Source organism: Antechinus flavipes, chromosome 2 (genome assembly GCF_016432865.1).
Source record: "Antechinus flavipes isolate AdamAnt ecotype Samford, QLD, Australia chromosome 2, AdamAnt_v2, whole genome shotgun sequence".
Classification (NCBI taxonomy): domain Eukaryota; kingdom Metazoa; phylum Chordata; class Mammalia; order Dasyuromorphia; family Dasyuridae; genus Antechinus; species Antechinus flavipes.
The window spans coordinates 240,899,335-240,917,959 of NC_067399.1; the positions used below are offsets into that span (position 1 = coordinate 240,899,335).

The window sequence follows — 18,625 nt, forward strand, 5'->3', positions numbered from 1 at the left end:
TTGTCCAAGGTCTCCCAGTAAATCAGAAGAGATAAAATCATTGCTAGAATTTAAATTTTTGAATTCTATTTACGTTCTCTTTCCACTACACTCTTGTTTTCTCTCTCCTTATATTTAGCTGTGTGTATTTTTAGATGAGAGGCAGGGTTACATAGCGGCTTGGAAGACGATTTGGAATCTAGAAGACCTGGGTTTAAACCCTGTCTCTAGTAATAAGGATTGTGATGTTAAGTTACTTAAACTTTCGGTGACTCAGACCATTTCTTAAGACTACAGGTCTGAGTTGGTGGTCTTTCCCTAATGTAATCTCAGTCTGTGCTGTAGGGGAGAGGAATACTTACCACAGCGGATGCAGACCTAGCCTTGGAATCGCAAAGTCCTGGATTCCAGTCCCGTCTCTGACACATACTGACTACGCGACCCTCCGCAGTTCATTTTACCTTCACCGCAACTCTTTTAAGACTATAAATTGCAGAGCAAGTGCTGATCTCCCTGGGTAGAGGGAGTTTTCTTACTGGAAGTTTCCTGTATTAAAGTCATCTCACTAGATTTCCTTGAATCCTAAAATAAATCACCGGAGCGGGAAGCGGTTAGCAACGAGGTAGGGGAGTGGGGATTGGCTGGGGCAGATTCTCAGTCTTTGAGGGGAATGACAGGGAGGAGGATGGGGAGGAGATGGGAGAGACAGGAGGGAGAGGAGAGCCAGGAGGGCTTGCTCCCGTGAATGTGTGCCTGCGTGAGTGTACGCGTGTGTGTATACGCGCGCGTGTGTGCGAGTGGGTGCCTAGCACAGAGGGAAGCACCGCCTCCTCCTCTCCTAGTCTTCCCTCCCCCTTGTTCTCCTCCTCCTCCTCTTTTCCCCACCCTGGAGAAGAGCCGGGCACTGGAGCCCCCACCAGTCACTGCTCAGACAGCGGTGGCTGCGTCAGCTGATTCCTTGCGCTCCAGCCTCTTCTCGCTCTGCTCTCTCAAAGTGGATTAAAGTCCGCCGCCGCCGTCGCCGCCGCCGCCGCCGCTGTCTCGGAGTTTCTGGGTCAGGAGGATTATGAAAGTGATGTGGGGCTGCTGACAGAGCGCGGCCAGCCATCCAGGCAGCCGCAGCCCACGAGCTTCTTCCCAACCTTGAACTTTCTTCCTTCCTTTAAAAAAAAAAAAATTTTTTTTAATTTCTCCCCCTTTCACCCTGGGCAGCTCCCACCCCAGAAGGACTTTCGGGTCAGGGTGTGTGGAGAAAGGGAGCCACAGTCTAGGATGGCTTCCAATTTTAATGACATAGTGAAACAAGGCTATGTGAAGATTAGGAGCAGACGCTTAGGTGTAAGTATTGACAATTTCTTTCCCTTAGCTGTTTTGTATTGCAGCCTCTCTGGAGTATTGAAAATAGCCTTAGAGAAAGTCAGGGCGGGGGTGGGGAAAATTGTGGATTTTGTGCCAATTTCTTTGACTCGATATATTTCTGGAAATATATCTTGGTTTCTTCTGTGCTCACCATGGGTATGTCTATGTATGTCTAGGCTACGTCTCCCTCTTCTTTGCCTCTTATCTCTCCTTGCTTTTTTTCCCCCTGCTTCTTTCTCTGACCTCTCTGCCCCTTCTCTCTTATTCTTCTTTGGCAGATTGACGTTTGATAATAGGAGCCTGTCTCCCAAAGGAACCCCAGATCCCTTAGGATTCTGTGTAGACAAATGATAAGAGCCTCTCACCGCTTTGGGTCCCTTTTAGTCCCGTGAGATTGTGATTCATTAGTTCTCTCTGAATGAAGTCCCTTAGGTCGGAATTTGTGAGCATTCAGTAAAAGGGCTCCCTTAACCCTATCCGCACCCCTTCTTTTCGCTTGCAGCCAAGAACTTTATTTTGCAAATTGGGATAGGGATAGTGAGTGATGAGTAGGGATGGTTGGGAAGGCACAAACTACGAGGTAAAGGGCTTTGGCTGGCGAAAGTCCCGATTTGATAACCCCTCCCTGAGCATGCCCAGTTCTTCACCAAGTATTGGTAGAAAGAGAAGAGGAAGGGGGCAGAATGAGGTCAATTTAGGCAATGAACAGGTTAAAGTACCTTTAGTTAAGTGATGGATGTCCATTGTTGGAATGCTTCTTTGAAGCTTAATAGAGGAAGATCATTGAACTCTAAGAATGAAATAGTTTGGGAATGGAGAGATCTAGCCTAGTTTAGTACATCTTTGCATCTATCCCCTCAAATAGAGTTTCTGTCTGCTTATTTAAACATGGTCAGGTGCTGGAGTTTAATGAGTTAACTCGTTTTTCCTTCTCATTCAAGGTTTGAGTTATTGTGAAACAATTTTCATGCAGAGGAGGATTCTGACAGACTATAAGCTCCTTGAGAACAGGGACCGCCCCCCTCCCCCTTTTCCTTGTGTCCCCAATACCTGGTACGATCCTTAGCATATAGAAGGCACTGAATAAATGATTGTTGACCATTGACTGGCATAAATGGATCAAATTCCACCCCCTTCCTCCCTCCTTCCCCTCCACCCCCCCACCCCCGTTTTTTGGGAACATTTTTTGGAAGGATAGAGGACAGAATTGAGTGGATTCTGGGTTGAGAAGATGATCCCAAAAGTAGTGTACCATCCAGAGAAATCTTGAGAAAAGAAAGCTCAAATTACCTTTCAGTGAATAATTCATATGTGCAATTTGATGGTGTTCTAAGAGAGGGAAGATTGTGATACAATCTACAAATTTGTACCAATGCCTTTCATTCTGTAGATCCTTTCTTTCTTTCTTTCTTTCTTTCTTTCTTTCTTTCTTTCTTTCTTTCTTTCTTTCTTTCTTTCTTTCTTTCTTTCTTTCTTTCTTTCTTTCTTTCTTTTCTTCCTTCCTTCCTTCCTTCCTTCCTTCCTTCCTTCCTTCCTTCCTTCCTTCCTTCCTTCCTTTCTTTCTTTCTTTCTTCTTTCTTTCTTTCTTTCTTTCTTTCTTTCTTTCTTTCTTTCTTTCTTTCTTTCTTTCTTTCTTTCTTTCTACTGTATTATTATTATTGCTGATTACTTTGTTTCAAGTTTCTTGGCAAAGTGGTAAATATTGGATGAATGAATGAAAGGGAGGGAGAAAGTTCTGGTTGGGTAGGATAGGGAAGAATAACCTCTGGTAAATTAAGTGGCATGACATTATTACTATTCTAGTCTAGAGCAGTCTTATACCTTTGTTCCTATAATTATGTACCCCTGCAATTAAGTAGACTAAGTGTGAAGAGATTAAGATTAGCCCCCCCCTTTTTTTAAAATCTTGTCTATCATTTAGTACTAAAAAGCATTATAACCTATTGCATCTGTGCCAAACCAAATGTTTAGAGCAAGGAGGAAAAATCTACTAATTTCATTGCTCCAGTGTTGATTATAATGTCTGGATTTTGCAAAAAATTGTCATTCAATATTTAGGGACTATTCCAATAGCAATATTACATGTACCATTAATACATAAAACCTGAATCATTCATAAGAATAAGTTTTTGCTCATTTGTGACACATGATAATTTATTGAAAAGATTGTTTACCATAACTTTACAGTTTATGATATGGAAAATATTTTTCTATATTATGGCAATTGAAATTTTATAGATCTGACTCTTGGAAAAGATTTGAAATAAAAGTAAAAGAAATCCATGTAACTCCTAGTACATTGCATTAATTGCACATATTATGATATCTTAAAAATACTTTGGGTTTACTCTTTTTGATTATGCTTTAAATTATATGACTTTCAGAATACTTTTTGAATGCTGTTGGTTATTAGGGGGGAGGATAATAGAATAAATCCTATAATACTTGTTAATATATGCATTTTACTTAAAATTTGTTTTTAGAATGTTAGGAACACTAATGAAAGATTCTAGCAATCCAATTAAAAAGGATATCAGAAAATGTAGGGGGCATGGAGCTTGGAATAAAGGACATATAATGTTTATAGCTGAAAGAAACTTTGCAAATAAAAATAGAGAAAAGTGACTTGCTCAAGGTCATACATTTAGTTAGTGGCAGAGTCAAGGACTAGATCCTCTATGTCCTTGCTCAGTGCTTTTGTGTCTACATCAAATTATGTAGCAGTTTCATCACAACACAAATTGAATTCCTAGTGGATTAGGAAAGAAGGACAGGAACAGATAAGTAACTTTGAAGCATATTCAGGAGAGCAGATAGTTTTTGGTTTGTAGATTTATATACATTTCTAATCCATTGTTTACAAACAAATATCAAAAGTAATTTACCTGGCCAGGTTTAGGTTTAGACATTACTCTGGTCTAACTTAAGCAATAGAGGGTAGCTATTACTAGCTTTTATAAAATGTAATCAAAATGTCATCAATTAACTTTTTTTTTTTTTGTCATGGACTTCATTGGCAATATGTTAAAGCTTATAGACTCCTTTCCTAAATAATTTTTATTGTCTTCATTCATAATTGAAAAACATTCCATATTTCAATTAGGAAAAACAGTTTTCCCAGACAAATTTATAGAATCTATTCATGGGCATCTTATATTCCACGTTAAGAGCCAACCTCAGCTTTTACCTATTTGTTATTCAGATTTATCACATTAGGGCAGGGTGCATCATATATTTGAAGATGATTAGATTGATTTTAGGAAGGGAGCAATTGTCTTGAAGCAGCAGGCAGACATATTGGCATCTAGCAAAGCTAACCACAGCCTAATGGAATTCTAATATTAGTTTGCCAAGAGACATGATTTCATCAGTATGTGGTATGCCCTTCACTAGTGCAGATTTCAGTCCTTCCATATTTTTTCATGCTATACAATTTTCATCTATTACATAAATTCTATTTCTCCCCAAAATAAATCCTCTAAAGAGGATCTACCCTAAACACCACACTTATTTTTGATTCTTAAAATTTTATAGTTATCAATACTAAAGAATAGTTTGGAATAGAAAATTGGGATGCTGATTTATTGTGTAATTTGGGATGTCATTTGCTTTTGCTGTATTTTGCTTTCTCTTTTTAAATATTGGGGATAGTACTACCACCGATAGTATAGATCTTCCTTGGGATCTTACCTAATACTTTGTTTTATATTCCTTTAGTTACCCGATAAGGAAATGACAAAGCACTCTGATATCTTTGCTAAGAAAACCCCATAGACAATATTGGTGTGCTGTGGTTCATAAAGAGTCAGACATGCTTAAAGACCTGAAGAACAACAATGCACTTATCATATAATATGTATTATAGTTATCTATCTTTATGTTTTATCTACCTGCTAAATGAAACTTATCCCTCAGTACCCAATTAAGTGCTTAGCACTTAGTGATCAAATAATCACAGCTTAGTTCAGAAAAGAGAATGCAACAATTTTGAGTCAATTAGGTGCAAGGTTATGTATTTCAATTGAATTCAACAATGTGCACCACCATGTCAGGTGCAAGGAATGTGAAAACAAAAATAAACAGTCCCTGCCTACAAGGAACTTGCATTCTACTTTCAATGAAACATGATTTTAGAGAAAGGAAAGGTTTATTAAATATCCTCTAAGTTCCTTTGGTGCAAGCTAAAAGGATACCTTGTAGAATGAGCTATATCTACAGGTAACTGCATGTTACTTGTGCAAATTGAGCTTGTTTATTAGCTCAGCTCTCGTTGCACTTTTGTGATTTGAGAGCTATCTCCTATTCAGGTGACCTTGTTGTTTGTTCTTCATTCTCAAAGAGAATCATGACACCAAAATCTTAACAAGTTGATTTACTGTACTAAGAAAGGCTGAGATACTTTATAGTATGGAAGAAGTTCCTCTTCCCTCTCCTCCCCTTCCCTTTCTTCCCCTCACTTCCCCTTCCCTTCCTTTCCCCTTCCCTTCTCTTCTCCGTTCCCCCTTGTCTTTCCTTCCCTTCTCTTCCCCCTTGTCTTCCCTTCCCTTCCCTTCTATTCTCCTCCCTTTCCCTTTGTCTTCCTTTACCTTCCCTTCCCCTTCTCTTTCCCTCCCCCATCCTTTCCTTCCTGTCCCTTCCTTTCTTTCTTTTTCAATTGTTGTTTCTCTAAAGATAGGTATACAATTTGGGAATACATTTTGTTAGCATTGGAGTTATTAAAAAAGACAAGTCTAAGGTTGGATTCAGTCGAGATTAAAGACTCCAGAAATGATGTTATTGGAACACTCCAAAACTTAGTCCCATCTGATTCTACTTCATTATATTAGATATTTAAATCAGACAGCCAACAAGCATTTATTGAGTCCTTAGTATGTGCTGGGCATTGCACAAAGAAAGCATCACTCCTCCCCTCAAAGTCCCTACTCTCAGGAAGTTCACAGTCTGATGAGGAGACAACATGAAAACAACTATGTACCAATAAGATAGATAAAGGATAGGACATAATTATTAGAGGGAAGGCACTAATATTGAATGAGATCATCGGAAAATTGCCTGTTTTTCAAACCTTTAAAGACTTGTTTTCATCTGTTACATACTCCTTCCATAGATATTTTTGTTTATGAATTGTTTTGGATAAAAAATATCATCAATATCACAATGGCCAACATGCTTTTGAGGAAGAGCCTCTTCATATTTAACCAGCCTGATATCAGAGGTCTTTATGCTTTTAAGCCCATTTTTGAAGCTTTTCCAGCCTGCTTTCCTTAGCTTAGCCTTTGAGAACTCAGGATTATCTCCATATTTTAATGAAGCATCAGATGAGTTGTTTAAAAGATTGGCTGTTTGGATTTTAAAAGTGATTGTGTATAAATCTTGACTCCTCTTCCCCAAAGTATTTGACCTACCTTTGTAAAGACAATACTTAAATCATTATGAAGACTTTCATTTGATTTCTGACAAAGCATTTCTTTATCTTTTCAGTAAGAACAAGACAAAGGTAGTGAAGTGGGAAAAGATTCTTGAATCAGAATCCCTGGATTGCAGATTGACTCTGCCACTTTGCCAATTTTTTTTAAAATTAGTCATTCAAACCTTGGTCTCCACATCAGAAATATGGGATAAATATAACCTCCCCTTTCTTATTTCTTAATTTTGTTGTAAGGTTCATACAAGATAATCAATCTGAAATAAATTACTATTATTTTAATACATTTGTGATGAAACATTTTTATTATAAGACCTCTTTTTTGGGAAGATTATTTTCTCAGTTGATCAGTTTCCCATAAAGGATTCTCTGGAACCCTTTTTCTTTTCTTATCTAAGGATTACTCACATAGATTGGTCAGGCTTTCTCATCCTCATTTCATAATTGCCACACATTCATTTCATATTATACATGTCTTCAATACTATCATATATTTAAAAATATTTCAGTCAAATTAATATAACAAACATTTATTAAATATTGATAATGCTTACTTTGAGCACAGAACTGTGCTAGACATCAGGAATACAAAAACATAAATGAAGCCACTTATGACTTCAAAAGGCTTATCTCTCTATAAATGCAAAGTATTCATATTCTGATAGTTTTTTTTTTTTAAGACTACCTGCAGATTCATTGGAAGAGAAACCTTTCAGAGCTTTTCCTTTCTGCCAGCACTTAGAATAGGAGCCTGGATTCATGAATTTCTGAGTTCAAATTTGGCTTCAGACACTTACTAGCTGTGTGACTCCAGGCCAGTCAATTCACTTCTGCCTCAGTTTCTTTATCTATAAAATGGGATTAATAGAATTTGTTGTGAGGATCAAATAAGATACTAATTATAAAGTTCTTGGCACAGTACCTGACACATAGTAAATGCTGTATAAATGTTGGTATTATTATTATTAGAGAGGAACCATACTCTGCTAATGCAGGTTATCACCCCTTCCTATAATTGCGATCTCAAAGAGCATATTCAGTAGAAAACCCAAATTAGACAATTTGATATGGTAGAAAGAACAGTATACTATGATTCAGACAGCCTGGGTTCTAGTCACTTCAGGTCAAATGGTGAGTTTGTACAAAAGACTGACATTGAACTCAGGTCTTCCGGACCCTAAGACTGATTTTCTATAGATGCTACTGTCAATTAATTAATTAAGTAAGTAATTAAGTTGTGATTTATGCCATGAACTGGGCCACTAGGTGGCGCCATAGGGCATGGAGTGCAGGGCTTGGAGTGAGGAAGACATCTTTCTAATATGTCCTCAGACACTCATTAGCTTGTGACTCTGGGCAAGTCACTTACCTCTATTTGCCTCAGTTTCCTTACCAGTAACATGACCTGGAAAAGGAAATGGCAAACCAGCATTTTTGCCAAAAAAAAATTTAAATGGGATTATGAAGAGTCAAATACACTCATTGATGTTACACACACATATATACACACAAACATATATGTACATAATCAATAAATATTTATAAACACATATACATACATACATATCTTTATCTATCATTTATCTCTCCATAATCTTTATAATTTATATTTTCATCACAGCCTTGCAAGATAAGGAATATAAGTATGATTATCCTCATGTTACAAATGAGAAAACTGCACTCCAAGGGACCACGTGTGTTCATTGTCACACAGCTTAAAAATATCAATGCTATGACTTGAACCTAGGTCAATTTCTTCCAGGGAAAAATCCAGCTTTCTCCGTATCCTGTTTTCTTCATTTTTGTCCTGGTCTCCAGAGTTGCAATTTTATTGAAGAATTTGAATTTCTTAAAACCAAGCTAAAGCCCTGTCCAATCTGCTTTGGTGCTTTAAACATTGGTGATCTCTTGTCAATAAAAAGTTATTTAAACAAACAAACAAACAAACAAATATTGGTGATTTTGTCATTTTGTAGGAAGGAAGCACTGGAGGAAGCTTTCAGGATCTCCTCGTAGCTGTCTCGTACTTAGTAGTTAGGCTCATACTCAGAGATTTGCGAGGTGGGGAGATCTGAAGGAGGACTGTAGTAGAAAAGTAAAATTTATGGAAATAAAAAGCAGATATGGAGTATAAGGAGATAGTTGTCCAACTTACTAATAACCTCTCCAAACTCCAGTTTCCTATTCTGTCAAGTCAGAGTATTGGATTAGATTTTTCTGTTTAGTTCCTTTCAGTTCTAATTCTTATGATCTTATAATATAAATAGGATAAAACGCTTAAAGTCTTTTAAATTCTCTAAGTTCAAAGTTTGGGGGAGGGGAGAAAGCTGAATCATATCTAGTTGTGGTTAATGGCCCTGAATGTATATGTTTGATCTTTAGCCATTTTTCAGTCACATCTGATTCTTTATGATGCATTCAGGATTTTCTTGGCAAAAATGGTGGAATACTTGGCTTTTATCAGCTCAAGAAACTGAGGCAAACAGGTTTCAGTGACTTTACCAGGGTTATAATGCTGGTAAGTGTCTGAGGCCAAATTTGAACTCAGAAAGTTGTCTCCTGATTTTAAGTCCAGCACTTTATCTACTATAATATAAAATTCAGGGGTCTTCAAACTACTGCCACAGGGCCAGATGCAGCAGCTGAGGGCATGGATCCCCCTCACTCAGGGCTATGAAGTTTCTTTATTTAAAGGCCCACAAAACAAAGTTTTTGTTTTTACTACAGTCCGGCCCTCCAACAGTCTGAGGGACAGTGAACTGGCTCCCTATTTAAAAAGTTCGAGGACCCCATATATATATATATATATTATAATACCATTTTGATCATGGTATAAACTATGAATTAATTAAAATTAACCTGTCAAACACAAAGAAATCTTACAATTTAATAGTTAAAAACAATTCCCAGGCCTGCATATTTGATAGAAGTGTTTTCTGCATTCATCTCTCCAACCTGGTGCTTTAAAAGAAAGTTAATGTTGAGATGACGTGTGATCCATAGCATTTGTATCTGTTTCTGTTTAAACTCTTCTATTTTGAGTTTTATTGCCTTGTGTTTATATGACACCCTAAAAGGGCACATTTCCTTCAGACTTCAGGCTCTCAATCCCCCATACTAATACATCAAGAGGTGGTGTATGGTAGGCAGTGCTCTAAATTTGAAGTTAGACCTGTGCTTTAGTCCCAGCTTTCCTACTTCTTCTCATCATGACCTCTGGGTAGTCACCTCTTTATGGCATTTCCGTAGGCATAAAATGAGGGTCTTGAACTAAAGACCTTCTTATCAGCTATCAACTCAATAATCTTATTAGTAAGATGAATTAGCTGATTTTCAAATGGCTTAACTAAGGTTAAAATAAAATTTTATTGAGCTCTGAAAAAGTTGTCAGTTAATAAAACAATTTTATTAACTCAGTGACAGTTTTAAATTCAGAGTGTCCCCAGAGTCTCAGTGTAGTTTTAAATGATTCAAGTTTAAAAATGCATCAGAATTTTGGGACATTTTGTATAAGTACCATTATTTTTCAAAGTACTTTTCAGTACCTCACAATACTGTCTTAAAATGTAAAATGAATTTAAAAATAAAAACAAAACATTTGAAGCTTATTATTATTAGATTGATCTTATGAAATAATTTTAAAATTGGTTTGCCTTTCACAAATGAATTGATTTTGTGTATGGGGTATTAGTTACTGACAGTAGGACTCCAATCTACATAATTGCTTTAAAGTGATCACACTTATGCATTTAAGTAGATTAACTCAAGTTTAAAGAGTGATATAAAGAATTAAAATAACTTTTCTTTCCCTGTGATCTTGACCAAAAAAAGAAAAAGAAAGGGCTTTAATTTACTTGAATCTATCATTTGCTGGATGTTTTGAAGTGGTTGAATGGGGGATTTGACTCTTTTCAAACTTAAGGAGACAAATTGAAAGTCAAAGTGAAAAATGTGCTGCTGAATTGTGAGGTAGACAATCATTCATTCTATTTTCAGTGGATAGGATACTAGAGACTTTCTTCAGAGAACTGCTGGCGTGGGAATGCATAATTTGTAATTTCAGCAGTAGTTTAAGGTTAATGCTTGGACTGATGCTTTCTTGACTGTATTCTCTAAGATAGGAGCCATCAGCCATGGTCATTTTCAATTGGATTCTTGTGGCTCATGGGATTATATTTTCTTCTGTTTTAAAGAGAAAGGCTTGCCATTTAAGATTTAGAAACACATTGAAGATGATTAATCTTCTTTAAAAATCACCTTGGGAAATATTATAAAGTATTTTCATGTAGAAGATGAGTTGAGCCATATGCTAGATGAGAATATATTAAATGGGTTAGTGAATCTGTCTGAATCATTTGTTATCATTAGTTTGATCAACTTTATATTATTTCTTTTCTATCAAATAAGGGAAAAAAACAAAAAAAACCCCAAAATGATCAGTTGTTCCTAACTGGAAACTCTATACTGATGAAATCATAGTGGGAGGATATATGAATATAGATATGTAATTATTTAGGTTTGTAAATGCAAAGAAATATTCTGTTTTTTCTTGAATTACTTATTTGAAATGTTGCAAATTCATTCAAAAATAAGCAACTCAACTTTGGACTGTGAATCAGTTGGCCAGAATTCTAGGTATTGACGGTCATAATTTTGTTATTTCAGTTAACTTTAAAAAAATGGGAGTTGGTATCTTCTCCACTAATATTTAACAGAGTATTATTTGAAAAATAAACTAGTTGTTAAAATATTTTGGAATGTATGAAGAATTATACAAGTATGTCTCAGTTTCCTCTGTGAAATGAGAAATTGGACCAAACCTTTAAAGGTCCTTTCCAATTCTGACATCCTATTTTCTAAGGTTCTCCTCAGCTATAGATCATTAAAGCCAGAAGGAATCTTAGTTACTACATTAAATCTGAAATTGTCTTCTTTGTTAACACATTAGATTCCGGAGTAGGCAGGAAATATCAATGAGACATCTGAAATCTAAATGCTCTTGAGTCTTAAGCCAGTCTCCTAATAAACAATGATGGTTTTTCTGTTTGCTTTGACAGAGAGAGACTTGATCATAGAAAAGGTGGAGTTGTGTGTCCCTAGCAAAAAAAAAAAAAAAAAAAAAAAAAAAAAAAAAAATTAGAAAAAAGGGCAACCTGGAATAAAAGTTGGATTTGGGTGTGTATCTTTTCAAGGTACCAATCTCCAATTCATAGATGCTTTGTTTTTGACTCCATTGTTAAGCAGATATTCTGGAAATGGAAACTCCCTTTTCTTAACCAGCTGTCAAAGCTGCCTCACTATTCTCCTGAAACAACTCAGCAGGTTTCAGATTTTTTAAAAATTCTGTTATTGGGAATGTTTAACCTTTCCCTCTGGGATTATTGCCACTGTATTTGAATTTCAGAATTCATTGGCTAGTTGTAGAAAAGTTAGTCCAGGAATCTCCCACTGGACAGGGCTTTTTAACTGGAATCCAGTTAAAGAAGCCTTAGCCTTATCAAAGGCTTCTACCTTTGTCTAGTATATGAATTTTGATTTTGTTTCCTATCAGATTATTCTGCTTATTTTTTTCCTTTCTTTTAAAAATGTAGCCAGCAAGTTAACAAATATGTATTAAGCATTTACTATGTGCCAGGCATTGTGCTAAATGATGGGGACCCAAATGCAGGTCAAAAAAAAAGAGACACTTCTTGATTTGGAGGAACTTGAGTTCTAATGGGAAGAGACAATACATAAAAAGGAGATGAAAAGGAAAGTAGGAAAGGGAAGATACCGCTTGTGGGGGCAGGATGGAGGAATTCAGGGAACTAGCTCATTAAATGAAACTTTAATGTTTTATTTTTCTTTTGCTTAAAGGGTCCATGATGCCACTGGTATGAACAACAGCATTTTATACATAATATTACTGGCACCATAGAACAATAGAAAATATTTCAGATTTGGAGTCAAAATCCTGTCCCTGCTACTTGTTACCTATGTAACCCTTTCTGGAATTCAGTTTCTCATCTGCAAAGTGACAGAAGGATTGGATTAGATTTCTTCATATAACCTTTCAAACTCTCAGTTCTGTGATTCTGTGGTCTGATTGATACAAAAACTCTTTAAGATGGACCCTTTGGAAACTTTTATCTTTATTTTATAGAAGAGTACACTGAAGTTTGGAGAGATTAAATGTTTTGCAAATAATCATATGTTTAATAAATGTCAGAAACAAGATTCAAATCCAGGTCTTTTTGATTGATAATCCAGCCTGATAGAACAACATAATATAATTCCTGGGCCTTGTAAATCAGGAGACAATCTTCATGATGTACTATGGCCAAAACACATATGTGAAGGCATCTTCAAACTTTTTAAGAATATTCTTTGGACAATAGGTATTATCTGTTTTGGTGCTGGTGCTCAAAGCCTTCCCAATTTAATAGAACCCACCAGAATTAGTGCTGTGATGACCAAATAGCCTATAATAATCAATGACAACAACAACAATGGTTTGTGACAAATAAAAGATGCTGACAGAGTTTGGGAGTAATTAAATTAATTAGATTAGCAAATAATAAATTGATGATCAGAGTTTCTCTTGGAAAACCAAAGACAAAACCATGGAAAAACTGAAAGTCTTGATATACTTTTGGAAAAGGGGATGCCTCTGACAAGTGAAATCAGTTAGAAATCTTCAGTTTCTCTTGCTGAGAATATGCCTTAATTATGGGATTCAACTGTTCTAGCAATCTGTACAGGGAACTCCATCTCTATACAGCTCATTCTAGTTGTTTTTCTTCTTCATGAGTCGGGTTGTCCAAAATTATAATGGAGACTTACAAGGGCAGGGGCTTATTTCTTCAGATCTAGAATTTACTTAGAGTGAATTCTGTTTATACTCTAAACAGAAGTAAGTTCTCCTAGTTAGATGGAGTCTGGATAGAAAATAGAAGTTAGTTCCTTGAAGATTAGAGATATCTCATCAATTAGCCATGTCCTTCAGAGACTGACTGACTTTCTATGGGGTTTGAGCCCTAAATGAGGAAATAAAAATCCCAGATGCTAATATAATAATGGATTATTAATATAATAGAAAATGAATAATTTCTCTCAGGTTATACTATGTTTTTAGGCTAATAAAACACTTTGCAAAGACTGTCTTTATCCTTACAATAGCTCTGTAAATTCAATACTATTGATATCTTTGTGCCCATTTTACAAATGAAGGAAAACAAAAACAAAAACTTAAGAATGAGACAGGAACCAGCTTGGGACAGAGGGAAATGTGCTGAATTTGGAGGACTGGAGTTTCGTCCCTGCTCTACTATTTACTAATTTGTATGACCCTGGACAAATCATCTAATTTCTCTAGGCCTCTGCTCCTCATCTATAAAATGAGAAACTTGGACTTAGATGGACTTCAAAAATCCCATTCAAACTCCAAGAGATTTGCCCAGGATTATTCAGCTGATAAGTATCTGGGATGGGATTTAAATTGTAGTCTTCCTGATTATTTCTATCTGATTCTCTATCCATTGCTCTGTGATGTCTCTAGAACTTAGGGTCGTCTTCAAGTCTCAGAGGAAGACTTTAGTGGAGGATTTATTTTATTAAATTTTGAAGCAGCTGACTCTCTTCCACAAAATATTTTACACCATAGGCAAGTGCTTCCTTAGCTGGTTCATTTTATTTGAATTTCATGGAATATTTGTGGCAAAATATCATGAGCCAACCATATTTGGCTTTTGAATAGACAATAATTAAATAGTGGACAGGATTTACGGGTATTACTTTAACTCTCTTGGCTTGAAAGGCATAATTACAACTTCTTTCCCAGGCACCTGCTTACACCAACCAGTCTCATAAAAACAAATCCTGCTTATAGCTTGTTTGTAGCCAGAGGAAGAGAAAATGCATTCATCTGTGAACCTGATTTTGTTTTAATTCAGTGCAAAGCTTTTGGCTACCAAATAAGTCACTCCACAAGAAAAGACAATGTAATTTTCTTTATAACCATTGATTTCATTTGGCTATTATTTCTTTCTTAGAAACATTTGTGTAATAAATAGACTAACAGAAGAGATGCTGCCTGCCAGATGTTTCTGGATTGATTAAAGATTTAAAAGGAAGAACTATTCCCCGGGCTTCTGGACAACCTCTTAACTAGATTGATGATTTGCCCATAGGAGTGAAAGATTCTTTATTGTACTGAAATGATAGTCTAAAACTAAAACCACTTTAGTGACACAGAAAGACACAGGAAAGAGGTTCCATTAGAATAGATTAGGTATTTTTATATGGGCTCAGATTTAAAACATATTTTTTTGAAATGGGACAAGTTGAATACTTTTGAAGTTGAAAATGACCCATGTGGTGGAATGATAGCTAGTAAGATGATGGCTGCTCCAATTTTTTCTCATCATTTGGTGGATTTTATGTTTGGAAATGAATTTACCCTGGAGTTGAAGATGTGCATTCCAAAAAAAGGGGAGTTACTTAGTGCAATTAACATAGGATAAAGAACATATGAAACAAGGAAGTTGAGATCCTTCTTTTGATTTTGTCATGTAAATTTCTAAAAATCATTTTTCAAGTTTGATAGTGACTGGGGACAATCACTATCAAAACTGAAAAAATAGATACAGAAAAGAGAATATTAGAGTGGATAAAAAGTTTTTATTTTTCATGGGAACAAGCATTTACTTTTTAAATATTCCAATGGATCCATGATTAAGCTATGATGGTACTTCTTTTTTTTTTTCACCCCTATTTCAAATTAACTGTCAAATCTTGTAGAGTCTCTCTTCACGAAATATCTTGCATCTCTCCTCTTCTCTCTACTTGTGTTACTAACACAATAATCCTTTTAGGTAAGGCATTCATTTTTAAATTTTTTGTCATTTTTATTTCAATCTGACAGAGTTTATGAATCCTATCTCAGAATAATGATTAAAAATTCATAAAATATGTTACACAGGATCATAAAGGAAATTAATTATGCTTAAAAAGTTGTCAAAAAATTTTTTAAGTGCAGGAACTCTAGGTTAAAAATCCCCTGATGTAAGATCTCTTCTCCTCTCATTTGGATTATTGTAGTAACCTTCTAATTCTTATAGTCTCAAAATTTCTCCCTTCTCCACTTCTTTACCTGTCTGCCGAATTGATATTTCTAAAATCCAGCACTTACCAAGTCAGTCCCATGATTAAGAAACTTCAGAGGTTCTCTCTTACCTCTAGAATAAGATATAAATTTTTCTGCTTAGTTGTTAAGATCCTTTACTTCCTTTATGTAGCATACCTTTTCAGGCTCATTCATAAGATTGACACTAGGTTCAATAGTTAGATAAATCCTTCCTAGAAAGCAGGAAGTATATATTGCTATCCTTCATGTATTCTTCTCTTCAAAAACCTCCCAACTTGCTGTTCCTTGTATACAAAATTGGATCCCTCATCTCCATGCTTTTGCTTTGATACCATCTTCAATGTCAGAATAAATTCCCTCTTTACTTTGACCTCATAGAATTCCTGGATTTCTTTAAGGTTTAGATTAGTTGCTATTTCCTACAAAATGCTCATCTTGATTCCTCTAGTTGTTATGAAGGTCCTTTGCTAATATTTAAAAATATATTTTTATATTTAATTTTCTTATATATATTGTTTTGCCCCAACAGAAGGAAATAAAGAATAGTTTTTGTTGTTATTGTTGTTTTTGTCATGTATCCCTCAATGCCTATAGTATTGCTGGGCATGTAGTACATCCTCCACAAATGCTTATTAAATTAAATATTAAATGAATGACAACTTATATTTATATTTTGGCAACTAAATCAAGGCCTGCTGAGTTTTGGAACTCGAAGAAGGAAAATGGGTCAGCTATAGAGAGATAGTAATAATAATGACAGCTTCTCTATTTTTAGCACTTCAGAGTTTACAAAGAGTTTTCCTTGAATTAACTCTTTAGTAGTTCTAATGTATCTATTTCCAAGCTCAGTGGAATGAATGAGCATGCACAAAACTTTAAAGTGAGATAAGAGTACATTTAAGATTTAAACTCAGGTTTTCTGATTTAAAATCTGGTTCTCTTTTTATTAGAATCAGACTATTAGAATTTAAGGGGTCCTTCTAAATTATCCATGCAACTTTTGCATTTTACGATATATAGAACTGAATACCCCACAATGAGTCACTAGTGGAAAACCAATCTGATTCTCATTGGCTATTCATGGGCACCAGGCCAAGACCCATTTGGTCTTTGGGTCCTGATTGACTCAGATTGAATGTAAATAGAAATTATTTCTGCTTTGGCCAGAAAACCTGAATGTCTTCCACTTCTAGATTTATTTATTTGTTCAGATTTTTTTTTTTTTTGACTAGGTGAAAGATTCGTTGTCTCAAAGTGCAGCCTCAGTGAATCTGAGACCTTAAAAATGCCAAGGTCTCTTACTGTACCCAGGACCATCTACAGTCATCCTGATCTCTATCTGGCCTTTGGACCCAGATGGCTCTGGAAGGGAAAGTGAGTCAGGAGATCTTACACAGTCCTCCCTCATTTAAATCCAACTCACTTGCACATCATGGCATCTTCTGTCTGATGTCATGGTCCTCTTCCAGAATAGAAAACAAACAATCTCATCTGTAAAATGAATGGGCTAAAGATCATAAAGGCTTTTTCCATCTCTAATTATATTATCCTATTATGCTTTGACATTTGGTTGTGAAATAAAGTCTACTTCTGTGGTTGGAGGTTACTATTTTGTTCAAAGCTTTATGAGATTAAACTGATTAATTTGGGAGGCAACTTCTGTAAAACTTCTCCAAGTGATCCAATCACATAAATACTATTTTGCATCAGGAAAAATGGGAAACAGAAACATCACATATCAGGGCAATCATTATGATACCTTTTGCGATTCAGAATTCCAGAATACCAAAATTGGGATATTTTGTTGCTTGGAGATGAAAAAGGCAAGCTGTTGAAGGATTCAGCACTAAAGCTGACATTAACTTTTACAGTTAGGAAATTCCTTCCTAGAAAGTAGAACACTTTTATGATCAACTGATGGGAGAACAGTTTTCAAAGTGAAAGCACTTAAGCTAGCTTTGACATTTGCAAAATATTTTCATAATAATAATCTTGTGAAACAGCACAAATATTATAGTACCATTTTACAGATGAGAAGCCAGTGTCTGATAGATTTAAGTGCTTTGCCTGTGACCACATGACTAATAAATATCTATTTCTGACTTCTGACTTCTACATTGTTTACTATACTGTATTGTTTTGCAATGATAATGATTACTCTAATCAGAACTGATTTAGCACTTTACCTTCTTATTGTATTTTGCCTCTCAATAATCCAGTGAGTTAATTCACATCCATAAATTGCATATGTAAAGTTCTTTTCAGATGTAATGTGCCATATAAAGTGAAGTTTTATTTTCTGTTTTTTAGATTAGGAAAGTGACCCCCACAGCATGTACAAGATCACATTGTCTATGTGTATCAGGGTCAGGATTTAGACCTAGATTTTAGTACCTAATTCTTTTGCTCTATGACATTCCTAATCAGGTTCCCAGAGATGAAAGAATGACAATAATAATAACCTTCCCCCATGTATCTTTAAGGTTGCAAAGCAGTTTATGTATATTATCTTCTTTGATGTTCACTTTAAATATCAAAAAGCTTTTAAGTTTAGAGCTTAGGTAACTTACCAAGTGTATCTTTCAATAAAACTTCATAAGAATTATAATTTTTTTTTGGCGGTTACTAATACCAGTAACTTAAAAAATGTTGGCTGAAGATGACTACAAAGGCTAGAAAATTTGAGGCTCCTATTTAAGAAAACTAAGGAGTGGGGTGCTTTGCATGTAGGCTCCATG

General features: G+C 35.5%; 1 protein-coding gene across 1 annotated transcript in view; it reads left to right on the forward strand.

Annotated features, from left to right (window-relative positions):
- The first annotated feature begins 294 nt into the window (after positions 1–294).
- The window catches only part of DOK5 (docking protein 5), a 145,196-nt gene continuing 126,865 nt past the window's right edge, over positions 295–18,625 (forward strand). Inside the window, exon 1 of the mRNA XM_051976618.1 lies at positions 295–1,317. Within this exon, the coding sequence (XP_051832578.1) occupies positions 1,252–1,317 (66 nt within the window). The 5' untranslated portion in view covers positions 295–1,251. The remainder of the gene's footprint in view (positions 1,318–18,625) is intronic.